Source organism: Siphateles boraxobius, unplaced genomic scaffold (assembly GCF_051911475.1).
Source record: "Siphateles boraxobius isolate OS27281-9 unplaced genomic scaffold, OSU_SipBor_1 19, whole genome shotgun sequence".
Lineage (NCBI taxonomy): Eukaryota > Metazoa > Chordata > Actinopteri > Cypriniformes > Leuciscidae > Siphateles > Siphateles boraxobius.
Window position 1 is genome coordinate 22,880,185 of NW_027508799.1, and position 17,002 is coordinate 22,897,186.

Here is a 17,002-nt window from a genome sequence, read left to right on the forward strand (position 1 = left end):
AACATCTAAATATTCTGAAAGGGGTTTTGTTTTGGAATGACATACGGTTGATTAAATGATGACTGAATTTTAATTTTGGGGTGGATTATCCCTTTAAAACCAGATAAATAAAATTAGATAAGAATATATCTTCAATTAATTTAATTTAAAAAATTTTTTAGCATTAACATAATAAAATGTACAAAGATTAATGTTTAAAAAAATAATAATAAAAACAATCCTTTTTACTATTCGCTTCTCAGATAAATTTATCTTTTTTTTGACATGGGACACGGAAAACAAGACACGAAATTGTGGTTAAGAACATGCTTTTTGCATTACAAGTAGTTCCTTTCTCAAGCAACAAACACTGAGACTTCGAATTGGTAACTGTGAAAGATGAAAACAAAGTAATTGATGTGTGTAATTGAAAATGATTGTTCTCATAAATTTGAGGGAACAGCTGATGGGGGTGGGGGGCGGTTGGGGTTGCCGTGGAGCGTTGACTCCAGGCTTTAAAAGGCTGGATGAGGGATGAACAGGGCTGGACCCCAGGGAACTGGATTCCAGACCCCTGGAATAGTTCAGAATGAGCAGACTTTTAATCCCCATTGCTCTCTCTCTTCTCTCTGTTATTCCTATCTTTCATCCAGTGACATTATGTCTCTATCATGCTGAGAATCCTGAGCTCTTGTTTGTTTGAACTTTGATCTCTGTGATAAATAATATCAAATGATGCAGGTTATGACTTATATCCACATATGACAGCATCCCAAATAGCATTGCACAGGAAAACAACAATGGAATGAAACAAAAATTTTAGTAGCCTGTATCAGTGAAAGTTTAGCTCTGGAGGCATATCAGGGTAATAGCTGCCCTTTGACTAATGACTTAAAGATACAGTCAAAGGTGAAATAATCCCCATATCAAACCCACCCAACATTAGGGTGGCATATATCCAGGGTCCAAAATTAACTTTTTCACTGGCTAATGGTGGGATAATGGAGAAACAGGGAAACAGATCAGGTCATTGTGTCACTCGCAACATCATATATGACCTGGTATCTATCTCTCTGTGAACTTGCACTGAAGAGACCTTGTTTTATTTTTTATTTTATTTCTACAGCGTTTTTATGTGAGAAATATTCCAATTTTAAATATATGAAGTCCGGGGAAAATAACATTTTAGGTATCCTATAAAAACATTTTTTTTATTTGTAGATGGTCTGTATGCCTTTAGTTTTGAATTATGCACGTTAATAACTTTATACTATTGTGAATTATGTAACAGTTCCTTATAAAGTTACCAGCCAATTGGCAACTTTTACTTGAGTGAGTGTTAATTTTGGACCCTGCATGTCTCACTTTCACTTTTTTCTCATTCAAAGAAGTCGAATTGTCCTTCCCTCATGTCAGATCCCACTCATAAATCAACACCAAGAGAAACAACACATTCAGGCTGTCATCATCTCTGTGATGTCTGTCATGATCTGTGCCCGCTAAGATAGCACAACTTCCACGTGCAATTGTACTTTGTTTCTGTAGAACTACAACAATAAAAAAAAGACTGATCCTCAAACTCAAAGCTGCATCTATGCCCTCTTAACCTTTTGATTATGGAGGTTTTTCAGTCTGTGCTATTTGTGACAATCAAAAGTTAGCCACAGTGCATTCGCTTATCAATTAAAAAGCATGTAACTGAAAATCTGCTTTAATAAATCAAGTCTAAATTCGATCTATATTGAAATGGAGGACTAGTAGCAAGTGTTTGTGTGTGGGGGGTCAACATGAGCCTGTCTGTCCTCACGACAGCAGTAGGGACAGCTGAACATACCTGCATACTGTTGTGCTGCACTGCGATGGTAAAACAATACCTTTCAGAATTGTCGTTATTGCTGGATGAGCCAGGGAGGATCTCGAAACGGGCAGAATGCCACACAAGCTAGCTTAACGGTGACATAAATGACTCTTTAATGGGTGGAAGGACCCACGTCATTGCCAAATCCGAGCTGAGGTGTACAAAAGACATGACCTGTAGGATGGCATCATGCACAGGATAACAAAAGAGAGAGACATAAAAGAAGATTAGATATCTCAAAAGACTAACTCACATGCAAAAACATCTTGATTTAATATTATTACATTTATATAGTGCTTTTCTCACAATAACCTCAAGACAAAAAAGAGGGAGATAAAATAAGATTAGGTGTCTCAAAAGACTTATTCACATGCAAAAAAAATCTCAATGTAAAATATAAATAATTATTATTAGTAAATAGATATAAGGATTAGGTGTCTCAAAAAAAATCTAAATTTAGTTTTTTGCATTGTCACGACATGCACAAGACAAAAAAAGAGGTAAAATAATTACGTGATCAAATTCTGTGCCTCAAAAGACTAATTAACATGTATAAAAAAGATTAATACTGATAATAATTATTAATTACATACTGTTTAGTGGGGAGATCACTACAATATTCATGATTACTATTATTATTATCTTTTTAGTGATCATATCCCTACTCTCAGATGTTAGTTAAACCATCTAAATGTCTTTTTACATCTCTGATGGTCCCATATAATTGTGTCCCCAGTCTCATGAATTCAAGCAAAACTTTTAGCATTTTGACAAGTCTTTTGAGAAGTTTTTAGCTACTCCATATGATGATGACTGAGGAGACATGAGTGACAATGAACTGAAGATAATACCCAGAGAAGGAATGATGGACAGAGACAGCAAAAAAACGAGGGAGCTGAAAGCTGAGAGATGTCAAAAATATCAATAGGCTAAACGCACAGGTGTTCACATCGGCTCCTGACAGCAGGGGGCAGGAATGGAGCGGTCGTTATTCAAGTGCTTCACAGGGATCCTTTCCTTTTGTGCCATGATCAGACTAGGCTGGCATCCTCACAGAATTCACAGCAGCCCATGCCAAGGCAACAGGAGCGGGTCTCTGAGACAAAGCTGCTGACATTTACATCACGTAATAACCCAGAGCCAGTGTTGGGAAAGTTCACTTTCTACATGAACTAGTTCAAAGTTCAGTTCACAAATTTTAAAATGAACTAGTTCAATTCATAGTTCATACTTCAAAATTTTGAACTAGTTCATTGTTCTTTTTTTCCATATGTTGCTGTGAGTTATTATTTTTCAAAACTATTGCACAGCCCATATAGAACCACAGACAGCAATTATTTTATCGGCGGGGAAAGTTTGCACAGAAATATACGATTTTTCCCGTCCTCACCGACCTTGTCATAAACTGGTTTAAATGATCATACGATCTTCCTTGCTGCTTCTTGTGTTGATGACGCATGCGACACTGGTGCTGGTGTTGCCAGATTGGGTGTTTTTCCGCTACATATTAACCCTCTGGGGTCCTTCATTTCAGAGTCACACTCAGGACCTTCGGGTCCAAATGGGCCGGAAGGGTGGGATTCATATTTATTAAAAGAAAATCATAAAAAAATGTTTTACTTGTTTTTTATAATATTTTTTCTTTCCTTTTTTGGTGTTTTGAGAATTTTATGATTTATAATTACTATATATATGCAATAAATATGACCCATTTCTATGGAAGCTTGTTTCCGCCACAGAATGAATAAATAATAATAATAATTGCGACTTTTTATCTCACAATTCTGACTTTTTTTCTCACAATTGCGAGTTTACATCTCGCAATTCTGACTTTATTTCTTACAATTGCGAGATATAAAGTCAGAATTGCGTGATATAAAGTCGCAATTGCGTGTTATAAAGTCAGAATTGTGAGATATAAAGTCGCAATTGCGTGTTATAAAGTCAGAATTGTGAGATATAAAGTCGCAATTGCGTGTTATAAAGTCAGAATTGTGAGATATAAAGTCGCAATTGCGTGTTATAAAGTCAGAATTGTGAGATATAAAGTCGCAATTGCGTGTTATAAAGTCAGAATTGCGAGATATAAAGTCGCAATTGCGTGTTATAAAGTCAGAATTGCGAGAGAGAAAACTAAGAATTCTGACTTTTTTTCTCGCAATTCTGAGTTTATAACACATAATTGCGAGTTTATATCTCGCAATTCTGACATATTTTCTCAGAATTGTAAGATATAAACTCGCAATTTTGAGTTACAATGTCCAATTCTATGGGGGGAAAAAGACTGACTTTTTTCCTCTCAGAATAGTTTATAACTCACAATTCTGACTTTATAATTCGCAATTGCGACTTCATATCACGCAATTCTGACTTTATAACTCGCAATTCTGACTTTATAACACGCAATTGCGACTTTATATCACGCAATTCTGACTTTATATCTCACAATTCTGACTTTATAACACGCAATTGCGACTTTATATCACGCAATTCTGACTTTATATCTCACAATTCTGACTTTATATATCACAATTCTGACTTTATAACACGCAATTGCGACTTTATATCACGCAATTCTGACTTTATATCTCGCAATTGTGAGAAATAAAGTCAGAATTGTGAGATAAAAAGTCGCAATTACCTTTTTTATTTTTCATTCTGTGGCGGAAACAAGCTTCGATACATTTCCCCCCAGTTTTCCCCCCCATTGAATATAATAGAAAATTATTTTAAAAAGAAATTTTTTTTTTATTTTTTTTAAAGCTGTATTTCATTTTAGAGTCAAGCCTAGACCTCATGAAAGCAATTTTTGAAATGAGATGGATGCCATCTGGTGGACAAACTGAGCATTTTAAAAATGCAAAACACATAGGTAATCTGAATTTATTGGTTTGTTTATGTATAAAAGTGTGTTTGTGTGTGTGTGTGTGTGTGTGTGTGTGTGGATGTGTCTGTTTTGCACTCTTGATGTTTTATAGATTCACCCCTTCACTGTTGTGTGCTTTTTTTCTGGATCGTGGCTGATTTGTAGATTGTACGCACAAAAAAACTCGGTATTTTCACATTTTTGCCAATTTGCCATTCATTTCTTATCCGGGTCCATTTGAACCCGAAGGTCCTGAGTGTGACAATTTTTTTTACAACCACTTAGATTATTCAAATCCTGTCCCCAATTTTTTTGGATGTTCATATACCAAGTACAAAAAAAGTCACCAAATTTCAGACCATTCCGATGAAGCTATGATTTAAAAAAAAAAATATTTAAATGCGTCGGGTCCATTTGGACCGAAGGACCTTAAGGCCTGTTTACGGTGCGTTTTATCCGGGTTTTAGCTCAATAGAAATCTGGCACTCTATTGAACGAAGTTAAACTGAGAGAGCTGCCGTTCACAGACACCAGAATGAACGAGTTCACAGTAACGTTCATCAGGCAGTAATACAGTAACGTACGTTCAGTTCACGTTCGCCCAAAATATGAACGAGTTCATGAACTATCGTTCAATGAACGCGTTCAGGCACAACACTGCCCAGAGCATGGTTTTGTTGCTCTTTAAGAGTTCAAGAGAGCTAGTGGAGATCAAGATGGTCCAAGTTCAACTTGGTCTCAAATGTTCTTCCTAAACATCCCTGGAAGTTTGAGATCTCTGACATTGAGTGTCATCTTTCTGAGAACTTTTAAAATGTAAAAAAATTGTGACATAGTTCAGATCTCCTTTGAAACTCTTAAGGAGACACATGTAAGATTGGGTATTTTTGTAGTGTAAATCTGAGAACAGGATATTCCAAAAGTCTCCATTTACTGTCATTGCTCTCATTTGTGAATTTGCACTCCTATAGTAGCCTACTTCATGTTCAGGTTTCTATCCAGCAACTCAAAATCCCATCACATGACCTCATGTTTGTCTTTTTTTAATGCATAAATTTAGCATCACAGCTTTCTAAGTAAATTCAAAGATGAGATTAGATAATTTGCAGCTTTGTCAGCTGGTTTATTTTAGAACTATCATACCAAGGAATGTATGTGCTCATTGATCTTGTTAGGCTTTTATTTAACTCCTCTAATCACATTAGGGTCTGTAAGAACACTTTAATCATGCAATGCTGGGTTTACTGTAACTCTGTCTCAACATTTGCTTCTTTAAACTGTTTGCTATAAATCTAGACATATGCACCGCAACTAACACAATACTGACTGACACCCAGTTTAAACCTGAATGCTTTAAAGAAAAACAAAGCTCATATATGTCAGCACAAATAAGTACAGTAGCCCAAAAAGTATACAGACAGAAAAATGTCATAATATTTGATAACAAAATATTAAACCAAGTGGCTTTTATTTTAAAGAGAGCACAAGCACAAATTTGTTTGCAAATGACACTTGGCTTTTTTTTTTTTTTTTAAAGATGTTCAGACATCAAGTGTCAAAAATAATTATTGGGGGCCACAGTAGCCTACCATAAAATATTGTAGAAACATTTAAAGCTTCATTAGCCTGCCTAAAATAATGTAAACTTCATTGAGCTGGTTTTCTTTCTTTTTTTTCCCTTGACAGATGATGGCCAACCTGAAGGTGAGTGGTGAATTTCTTCATAAAACCTTGTTTGCCTCACCCTGGAGGATAGGTTTTTATGAGTGAATGTATAAACGAGATTAGTTGGGAGGGAAAAAAACTTTTAACAGTCTGACTAGAAATCATTGGCTACTTAAATTAAGAGAAAACAGAAAGATCTAATTTTAATCTAGACTAGCTTGCTAATATATTTAGCTCCATTGTAACTGTGAGAGTTCTCTATTATCTAGCTCAATGTATTTTTTGGTTTAAATGGGTAAATGACAGTTGGAAACAGGGAAACAGTTTCGCGGCTAAAGCATTTAAGGTGCTGTAACATTTGAAGACTTTCGGTGATTTTTCGCGGTCATAAAAGGTAAAATGTTTATTATCAATATTGTAGCAATGTATGAGCTCAAACATATGTTACTTACAAATCAAGCAGCTTTAAGTTGTTCACTGCGTCGATAATTTGAGAAATTCACGACCGCGTGGATTCCTATTGAAATGACTGAATTTCGCCCGCGAAAATTTGCCGGAAACCGGTAAACGTTACCGCACCTTTATTCTCGTCATATATAATTAATAATTAAATAATCATGAAAATATACAAAAAACATTATACAATACAGTATCGGTCAAAATTTTGGAAACATTCATGTTTTGAAAGTAGTCTCTTATGCTCATCAAGCATGCATTTATTGATCAAAAATGTATTGGAAAAAAATACAGAGAAAACAGTAATACTGTGAAATATGATTACAATTTAAAATAATTGTTTTATAGCCTATACTTTAGTTTAAAATATAGTCAAGGGCCTACTGTATTCCTGTGATGCAAAGCTGAATTTTCAGCATTATTACTCCAGTCTTCAGTGTCACATGATCCTATATGCTGACTTGCTGCTCAGTTATTATTAATGTTGGAAACAGTTGTTCTGCTTAATATTTTTTTGGAACCTGTCATACTTTTTTCAGGGTTCATTGATGAATAAAAAGTTAAAAAGAACAGCATTTGTTTCAAAACATTTATATTTGAAATAAATGCTGTTCTTTTTAAACTTTATTCATAAATCCTGAAAAAAGTATAACAAGCTCCAAAAAATACTAAGCAGCACAACTGTTTCCAACATTGATAATAACTGAGAATCAACTCATCATCTTAGAATAATTTCCGAAGGATCATGTGACACTGAAGAATGGAGTAATAATGCTGAAAATTCAGCTTTGCTATCACATAAATAAATTATATGCTATATTAAAACAGAAAAACGCTATTTTAAGTTGTAATAACATTTCAAAATATTACTGTTTTTTCTGTATTTTTGATCATTTAATGCAGGCTTGATGCGCATAAAAATACTTTTTTTGTAAAAAAAAAAACATTGAAGTATTCTAGGGAGTCACATAGGCTACCTAATAAAAGTGAATACATAGGTGTCATAGAAGATGGAAGGAGAACCCAGGCGCAGACAGCAGATGACACTCAAATGATTTATTTTGGACCAAAACAGAAAACAAAACCCACGAGGGGGTAAAACAGGACTGGAGCAGAGTATAACAAGACTAAGACACAATGACAAACAAAGACTCTGACTTGACAGGAAACAAACTCACAATACTGATTAAACAGGTCTTCAGACAATATACTCACAGGGATTAACACGCAAAGTTAGACAATGTACCGACACAGGACAGCAAACACAAGGGGATTAAATAGGGAGACACTAATGACAAAGACAGGTGAAGCTGACTAGACAAGGACAGGTGAAACTGACTAGACAATAATGACGAGACGAGGATAACAAGGGGGCGGGGTGACGTGACAACACAAGCACATGGCTCAAAACACAAGACCATGTGCTTGCACACAAAACATGATTCTGTCATGATCCTGCCTCAAGACTAGAGAAAATCAAGGACACGAGGGCAGAATCATGACAGAACCCCCACCTTAAGGAGCGGCTACCAGACGCTCCTCAAGGGGACATCAAACACGGGACATGACAGACTGAGACATCGACACAAACCAACAAAACATGACAAATAACAGTAATGGCAAACACGAAAACACAACAACCGGGTTAGGATGAAACATTAAAAATAAAAAACAAGGAAGAGGTGGTGGAGGAAACACAGAGTTCATGGGGGGTGGTCCAGGGTGAATGGGTGTGCTGGGGGTCTTAGGTCCACGGGATGAGGATGGGGAACGAGGAATCCGGGCTGGCTTGGAGGGGGACACACGAGGGGGGGACTTGGACAAAACAGTACGGGGTTTAGTGGCGACAGGGAAAACAGTCCGGGAACTAGTGGTGACAGGGACAAACGGGGAAACAGTCCGGGGACTAGTGGTAACAGGGACAAACGGGGAAACAGTCCCGGGGCTGGTGGAGACAGGGACGAACGGAGAAACAGTCCGGGGGCTGGTGGAGACAGGGACGAACGGAGAAACAGTCCGGGGGCTGGTGGAGACAGGGACGAACGGAGAAACAGTCCGGGAATTAGTGGAGACAGACTGGGATACTGCTTCAGTGGTAGCAGCAACAGATTCAGAGACAGAGGGTGAGGAAACGGGACTCCTGACGGCGGACATAGCAGGCGAAGGGGCAGGACTGGGTGCAGCGATCACAGCGGCAGGCTCGGGGGCTGGAGACAAGACAGGACAAACAGGGACTTCGAGGATTTTAGCTAGACAAGACAAATAATCAGAGAGGGTCTTGGCAGCAAGGAAGATGGGCATCTCCTGACGAGCAGAAACCGATTTCAGAACCTCTTTTGCGGCTAGATCGGCCGCAAGTCTCTCAGTAGATTCTGGGACGGCGCTAGCTGGAGCGGGCTCATGGACGGCGCTTGCTGGAGCGGGCTCATGGACGGCGCTTGCTGGAGCGGGCTCATGGACGGCGCTTGCTGGAGCGGGCTCATGGACGGCGCTTGCTGGAGCGGGCTCATGGACGGCGCTTGCTGGAGCGGGCTCATGGACGGCGCTTGCTGGAGCGGGCTCATGGACGGCGCTTGCTGGAGCGGGCTCATTGACGGCGCTTGCTGGAGCGGGCTCATTGACGGCGCTTGAAGTAGCGGGCTCTGGGGCAGCGATCGCGGACTCAGGGGGAGACAGAGACGGAGGACAAGAGGCTCCCTTCCTCTTCTTCCTTCTGGGTCGCGGAGCTGAGTCCGTAGCCAGGCTTGAGACCGGTAAGGGGGGCGAAGAGGGAGACGAAGCAGGTGCTGGCGACTCCACCGCAGGCAAGGGGGATTCCGTGGAGGACGACTCAGACGCTGACTCCCACGACAAACGTCTTCCACGCTTTCCACGGGGGCTGACGGACACGGGTGATGGATCGGGAGTCAGGGTGGAAGACGCTTGGTCCTCCTGTGTCACGACGGCTAACATGCGACCCTCAGGGATGACTGGAAGTGTGGCAGGAGGTGAAAAACCAGGGGGACCTGGCTGCTCCTTCCGAGACAAGTAGTCCACCATGTTGCGAAACGGACGGCGGACCAAACTCTCTCGTTCAGCAAGGGGAGGGAGGACTTTGAGACCCGCGACGAGGTAGCGGTTGACCAGGGTCTCCGGCAGGAAGAACCTCCTCTCCTCAACAACCTGGGCGTACCTCTTCAGGGTCAACTCACCCTGGGGAGGGAAAGGAAGCTTGCCATTGGAACTGTCAGAGATAGCCACGCGCCACCACAGTTCCGGGTCAGAAGGCTGAAGATCAGCGGAGAAGGACTGAACGTCTGCTGGGTTCTTTTCTGGTCGGTACATTTTGTCATAGAAGATGGAAGGAGAACCCAGGCGCAGACAGCAGATGACACTCAAATGATTTATTTTGGACCAAAACAGAAAACAAAACCCACGAGGGGGTAAAACAGGACTGGAGCAGAGTATAACAAGACTAAGACACAATGACAAACAAAGACTCTGACTTGACAGGAAACAAACTCACAATACTGATTAAACAGGTCTTCAGACAATATACTCACAGGGATTAACACGCAAAGTTAGACAATGTACCGACACAGGACAGCAAACACAAGGGGATTAAATAGGGAGACACTAATGACAAAGACAGGTGAAGCTGACTAGACAAGGACAGGTGAAACTGACTAGACAATAATGACGAGACGAGGATAACAAGGGGGCGGGGTGACGTGACAACACAAGCACATGGCTCAAAACACAAGACCATGTGCTTGCACACAAAACATGATTCTGTCATGATCCTGCCTCAAGACTAGAGAAAATCAAGGACACGAGGGCAGAATCATGACAATAGGCTACAGTAGGCTACATTCTTGATACAAATACACCACCGGTTGATTCCGTCTGAGTTATGTGAGTGTTTAAAGCTTTAAGTACTTTGATGTGGACCTGTTTTGTATAACATAAGTTGGGAATTTCTGTTTTAATTAGCAAACTACACATTCAATAAGGTATTCATAAGCGCACAGCACTGGTATAGCCTAAATGTGCAAATATGCACAGCAGTGCAAATGGGAAATATTCAACAGATGAGTCAATGCTATGTCTTTATGTATCAGTTATCAACCATGGTCCGAATCCCTGTATTCTGTCCAGAAGTTAATGGGTTGTTGATTCAGATGACATTTCTGGCCCATGTTACCAGTGTACTGAAACATACATCCTCTCCTTAAAATAATAATAATCATTGTTAAATGATGTCCATTTCATGCTTCAGAGATCATTTCATTTTCTATTACTCTCCAAAACAGGAATGTTTTGGGGAATTCTCCATTTTCCTCTGTCCTGACAGTGGACTTCCTAAATGAAAGACAAGCAGAAGTTTTTTTGCTTGTATTTTATAATTGAGGGAGGTCCACTGTATGTTTTTGTGTATGAAATTACATTTATATCTGTATAGGCCAAATGTATATAAGTGTCTGTGAGTGAGTATGATTGCATCGTCTCCTGTCCTTCAGCATATGTATGTGTCTGTTTGTGTTGCTGACGCTTCATGCTTTGAAAGAGGCACTTGCATTCCTCCGCTATGTCTGTCACATACTCAGAGAATGTTGCCCCAGTCTCTGGTGACGCCCCATCTGAGAACTCGGTTGAGATCATACCAAAAGGTAGGTGTTCAACCACATCCCCCTTTTGCTTTCTTTAGCTTCTCAGTTTCACCCACGGCACTCTTACCTCACGTGTGTGAGAGTGTTTGTGTTTGCGCCACTGTGATTTCCACCAAATTATCACTTTGTGACCACAACAGTTCAGGTAAATCATCTCACATACAGTACAAACTACGGTAAACACACACACCTCATGGCCCAAAAGGTTCAAGCGAACACTACGGTGGTCCACACACCTTAACCCACACCTGCGTCAGTACTAATGCCTGTTCTGGTTTATGGATGACAGGATTTTCTTGAGTAAATGCACATCTGTATATGGAGAAGTTTGACGTGAAGGTATAGTATATGAAAAGAAGCAAATGACACCCACATAAAGACATCTGTGTAGGCATCAACAGTAGGCATGTGCTTTCAAAATAAAGCTGACTGCATTAGAAATGCAAAATTCACATTATGACTGTAGTTGGTGTGTACAAATATGGATATTTAAAATTTTATATTAATATTTATATTTGAATTATGAAAGTATAGATTGTAAATAAACATATACTATACTTAAAACATCTGTAAACCTTTTGTGCTGGAGAATAATTTATTCTAATTATTAACTATTTAATATTAATTAATTAACTTATTACTTATTAAATTATTAACTAATTATTAGTTGTGTACGAAAATATGGATATTTAAAATTTTAAATATATAATATGTACTTGTATAATATTTAGGCCTATATATTATATTACTAAATTATATATTTTAAATAACTATACACTATACTTAAAACATCTGCAAACCTTTTGTGCATGAGAATAATTCATAGAATTTTGAATTGTTTTTATTCTTGCACAAGTATACAGAAGTATAAAGTTGGATGTACTTTGCTTCTTTTTGGGATTTACAGTTTCATAGATGTACAGTGACTAAATCTTTTGGTCACCTGACTTAATTCAAATGTACCTGAAAAATGCCTAAAGATATTATAGCATACAATTTTATATAAACAAATATGTATATTAAAACACATATTTGACTTATTTTTGAAATGCCCTTAATTGACCAGTTTAGTTACTCTACATCTATATGAGAGTGTGCATGTGTAATCAGCTGGGTTGAAGTTGGCTTCCTGAAGTCTTGCTGCTCTAGCCTGGCTGTGTTTGCTGTACAGAGGCTAAAGTGGCAACCAAAGACACAGAGGTCATAGTGACTGTCACAGAACCAGAGGCAGCCGTACCCATACCTGCTGCTAAGGCTCCACAGCCACAACCCATTATAATTGTGGTGACTGAAATAGAGCCGGTAGAGGGTGAGGTCACAGACACAAGGCCAATAGTGACAGAGCCTGTAGAGAATGGGCACAATGAGCCAGAGTCAACACGGGCTGAGAAGCTTGTCGAGGTGACTGAGGTAAAAGAAGAGGAGCCCAGCACCTCAAAAGTTCCTGGTGAGTATTACTAAGAGTAAAACTCCAATAACAAGTTGTCAGTGTTGGGGAAGCTACCTTAAAACTACAGTTTTGCAAAGCTACATGGTACTCATGGTACATGGTGAAAAACAATGAGGTTTGCAATTGGGCAACAACATTTAAATAGCTTGAAAACATAGCGGTATTTCAATGTTTTTGAAAATTGACTATTATTGTTGTGCATGCTCTGTTCGCATTCAGCCATGATTGAGATAAGACGAATGATGTTCATCGAGTCATGTGACTTTTAAATAGATAACCACCTCAAGACAACCCACTCCATATATATTCTTTTTTCTACTTGCACTACATCAATTCTAGCTGAGCTACTGTTACAATCCTAAACGTTTGTAAGATTAATACTTTCTCCCCAACACTGCAAGTTCAATACGATCCAGGTCAAGTACATGTGGGCAGCAAAGTTGATTTCAAGCAAAACTTTCATAATCACTGATAGCAATACAAGCTTTAACCATTACGTAACCATTAGTATTTTCCATCATATTTTGTTTTGTTGATATATATTTGTCTAAATAAGTTTAAATATCTATAATATCTTTTTTTTAGTTTACTACCTAATAACATCAGGCAAAGGGACTGCCAATGAAAATCAGCCTTTCGCTAACTTGAGTACATTTTCATCTATTTGGATGTTAAAAAATGTGAATTGTCCCTTTCAAAATAAATTAATCTGATATAGACAGATCTGTAATGATGTTATAACGGCTCCACATGTTTTGACCCAGGTGTTCCTACAGTAGGCTATACCAGATCTCTCACTAGCATGCAAAGACTCAAAGTTTTCTCTCGCTTTAACCTGTACAGGAAAGTCCTTCACATCAAATTATTTTCAAAGATCCTTTTTTTCCTTACAACTTTAGGTTGCAAATGTTACATTTAATTGCACTTTCTGTAGTCCTTTAAGCTCTGTACTGACAGTGCCTGTAAGATATGTGACCTTTAGCGTGCATGTGTGTGATGTAAATCCCAGAGCAAGTCCAAAAGAGTAAGAAAAGTCCAGACTAAGACATTGTAATCCAGTTTATAAGTAGTCTATATGTATTTGTGTGTCCTCTAACATTTGAATTTATACTGATCAGCACCTTCACTGAAGAAGTCTGCTAAGACAATAGTTACCCCATTAAAAGGTATGCCAATGGAAGACAGAGAAGTATATCAGTCAATGTGCATTTTGTGTGGAGATGGTGTGTACGTGCTTTTGAGCATCACTTTGTTTTCTCTGAAGCTTTAATTATGTGGCTTTTTCAAGTATTTACAGACAAGTTGCTGAAGATTAAATCTGTTCCTGCAGCAACAAAATGAATCTTCTGCAATAGTTTCTTTGTGTATTGCAAAATAATGCTCACGAGTTTCACCGAAGCCAAAATATAACCTCACACTTCCTTCCATCCACATGTATTGCTTCATGGCCTGCATGGCAGGCCATCAGATAAGCATGTGGTCGTATACATATTGCTTCTGTCTTTTATCGCACTTCATCCTCACACACGTATTCACAACTGCAACATAGTCACATGCCATTCATCTCATTCTTGTCAGAAACATTGCCAGCATTCCATCTTTTATTTGTAAGCGGGTTCATGTTGAATTTAAAGTTCATGTTGCAAATGCATGCTGTGTTTGGTCTACCGCTGGAAATGGAGTTCAGTGATAGGTGGGTCTATGTGTCAATCACACCTTTATTTCAGATAAAGATGATGATGTCACCGCCAGCACCCCATCACCTCCACCTCCAGCAGGTTGGTAGCCATGATGACCCATCCTCATCAAATCACTGTTGTTCTTTACTAATGTTGATGCTATGAACATGTCAGTGATAAAACAAGCTAAATGTTGCGCTAAATACATTTTGCAAAGCAACGCATGTATGCAAAAACATATGCACTTCATGTTTGTGATTTTTGCCTGACTCCTACGAGCATTTAGACCCTTTATATAAAATATAATCATATATCTATATAAAGGAAGAGATGACAGCTGATCATGTCTGATTTCTGACATAATACTATGCTTGTGCAAACATGCATAAAGTTTTTGCATTTAATACAATATTTTGTTTTAAATATATAGTAAAGCCAAAGAAAAAGCTAATTCTAAAGGAAACATTTATTTAAAAAAAACCTTAATCTGTCAAAGTATGCAACATTTTATTAAATTGAAATTTTTAGGCCGATAAACAACCCTTCTCTTGGCGATACAGATACTCATAATGAATAATATTTTGTTTTCTTTCACAGAGAATGGCAGCACACCCAAGAAACTTTCTATTGACCTTCCTAGTAAGAGTCTTTTATTAATGAATGCCATCATTACTCTTGATCCAGGGGTTTATTTTTAGATTATATGTGAATCTATTCATTTGAGCAAACAGGTTCAGGATTAATGAGGATACTTATAGCAGGTAGAGATCATTGCCCTGTGAATTTACATTTACTTCCAGTGCACCATTGCAACATAAGTGGAAATTCCTCTGAGGATGCTGGAAATTCTGTCTCTTTTATGTCACCATAAAACATATTTCTTACGACATAAAGCATTACTAAAATATAATATTTTTCATTTTATAATAAAATTAAAGATATAACTGTAATTGCAAATTAAAAACTAATAGTTGCATGATATATACAAATATTTTTTATTGCAATCAAACACAATGATTCCTGAAAAGACATTTGAACATGTACGGAATGACGCATGACATTATAACAATCGGTTTCTGCTTTCAGTTCATGTTTTATATGTGCCATTGTGTGTTACAGTGTGTTTGCCGCAATGGACTTTACAGTACTATTTCTTATAATATGCTGTAAATTTCTCTCTGTCTCTGTTTAGATGATAGCAACCCTGAGTCAACCAGGGGGAGAAAAGACTCAGGTAATTCTATAACTACAGACGCTTTAACGGATCCCGAAACAAAGGCCGAAATAGGTCTAGTCAAAGCATCATAAGACCCTTTCACTGCCTCATTTTTTCTCAGTGGACAGCCAAATGGGACCAGCAAGAGCGCTGTAATAATCCCAAACCAGATTTTGAAAGAAACTGGAGGGGTTTTGGAGATCATCTGCTTTTTCATACTCCATGGGAAAATGAATGGCACAGTTCATTTTTTCATTTATACAAGATTTAATCTCATTGATCACTGACAAAAACAAATCTGTGAAATCTCATTGAGCAATCAGAATATTTTCCAAAATGATTTTGCTACGCAATGTATATTTACATATGTTAACTGATTCTCTCTTTTCCCCTTTTAAAGGTCATTGTTCAGTGTCTTTATGCTTTCCATGTTGCTTTGTGGCAGCAATGTGTGATGACGATGTGTCACTGTGTGTTTGTTGAGTATTATGTGTGTCAGTACAGGCAATCGAACGATTGCAAGATATATATGGATTTAAAACACTATAATAACTTCCATTAAGTCATTTGAAAATATGAATATTTTTGAATAGAAATATAGATGGGCATTAATATTAATATTTAAATTTGCACTACCTAATTATCTAAAAAGTTTTACACATAATATGAAAGTTATTATAAAACTAAAAATGGGATGTGTGTGATAAGTGTGTTCTTTCTCCTAATTGATCAGTGTGGTCTCTGGGGGATGGACAGCCTCCTGAGGACATTGACAAACAGATTGATTCTCCACCGCTCTCGACTCTGTTGATTGAAAAGCCCCAAGGTGGCTCCATCACTGTAGGTCAGTAAATGCAGCTTTGTAACGGTTGCCGTTCATTCTTAAAGTGCCCCTATTATGCTTTTTTTCAGAAATTACCTTTCATGTAGTGTTGCATAGATGTTTGTGAATATTGAACGTCTGCAAAGTTTCAAAGAGCAAAGTGCACGAAAAATTGAGTTATTTTCTCCCAAAAGAAACAACCGATTCTGTCGTCAGTCGTCAGTAATTCCAGTCTTGCTTCCAGCACAAGGTTTGTAACAAATTTGCATAATGCCTGCCCATGGCCTTCATTGGCTGTCTGTAAACAACATCTACTTTGATCCGCCCCTCAAACAGTATCTGAGGCCTGGAAATGTTTGTT

The 17,002-nt window shown here is 38.2% G+C and overlaps 1 protein-coding gene across 12 annotated transcripts in view; it reads left to right on the plus strand.

The window, feature by feature from the left end:
* Positions 1-17,002, plus strand: part of mybpc1 (myosin binding protein C1) — a 41,021-nt gene that overhangs the window by 1,806 nt on the left and 22,213 nt on the right. For 2 of the 12 annotated variants that reach the window (XM_077234328.1, XM_077234326.1), the window contains exons 2-9: positions 6,390-6,407; positions 11,411-11,473; positions 12,645-12,920; positions 14,042-14,089; positions 14,651-14,701; positions 15,200-15,241; positions 15,795-15,836; positions 16,552-16,662. In XM_077234328.1, coding sequence (XP_077090443.1) covers positions 6,390-6,407; positions 11,411-11,473; positions 12,645-12,920; positions 14,042-14,089; positions 14,651-14,701; positions 15,200-15,241; positions 15,795-15,836; positions 16,552-16,662 — 651 coding nt within the window. The remainder of the gene's footprint in view (positions 1-6,389; positions 6,408-11,410; positions 11,474-12,644; positions 12,921-14,041; positions 14,090-14,650; positions 14,702-15,199; positions 15,242-15,794; positions 15,837-16,551; positions 16,663-17,002) is intronic. The other 10 variants (XM_077234329.1, XM_077234327.1, XM_077234333.1 and 7 more) reach the window with 7 other exon arrangements.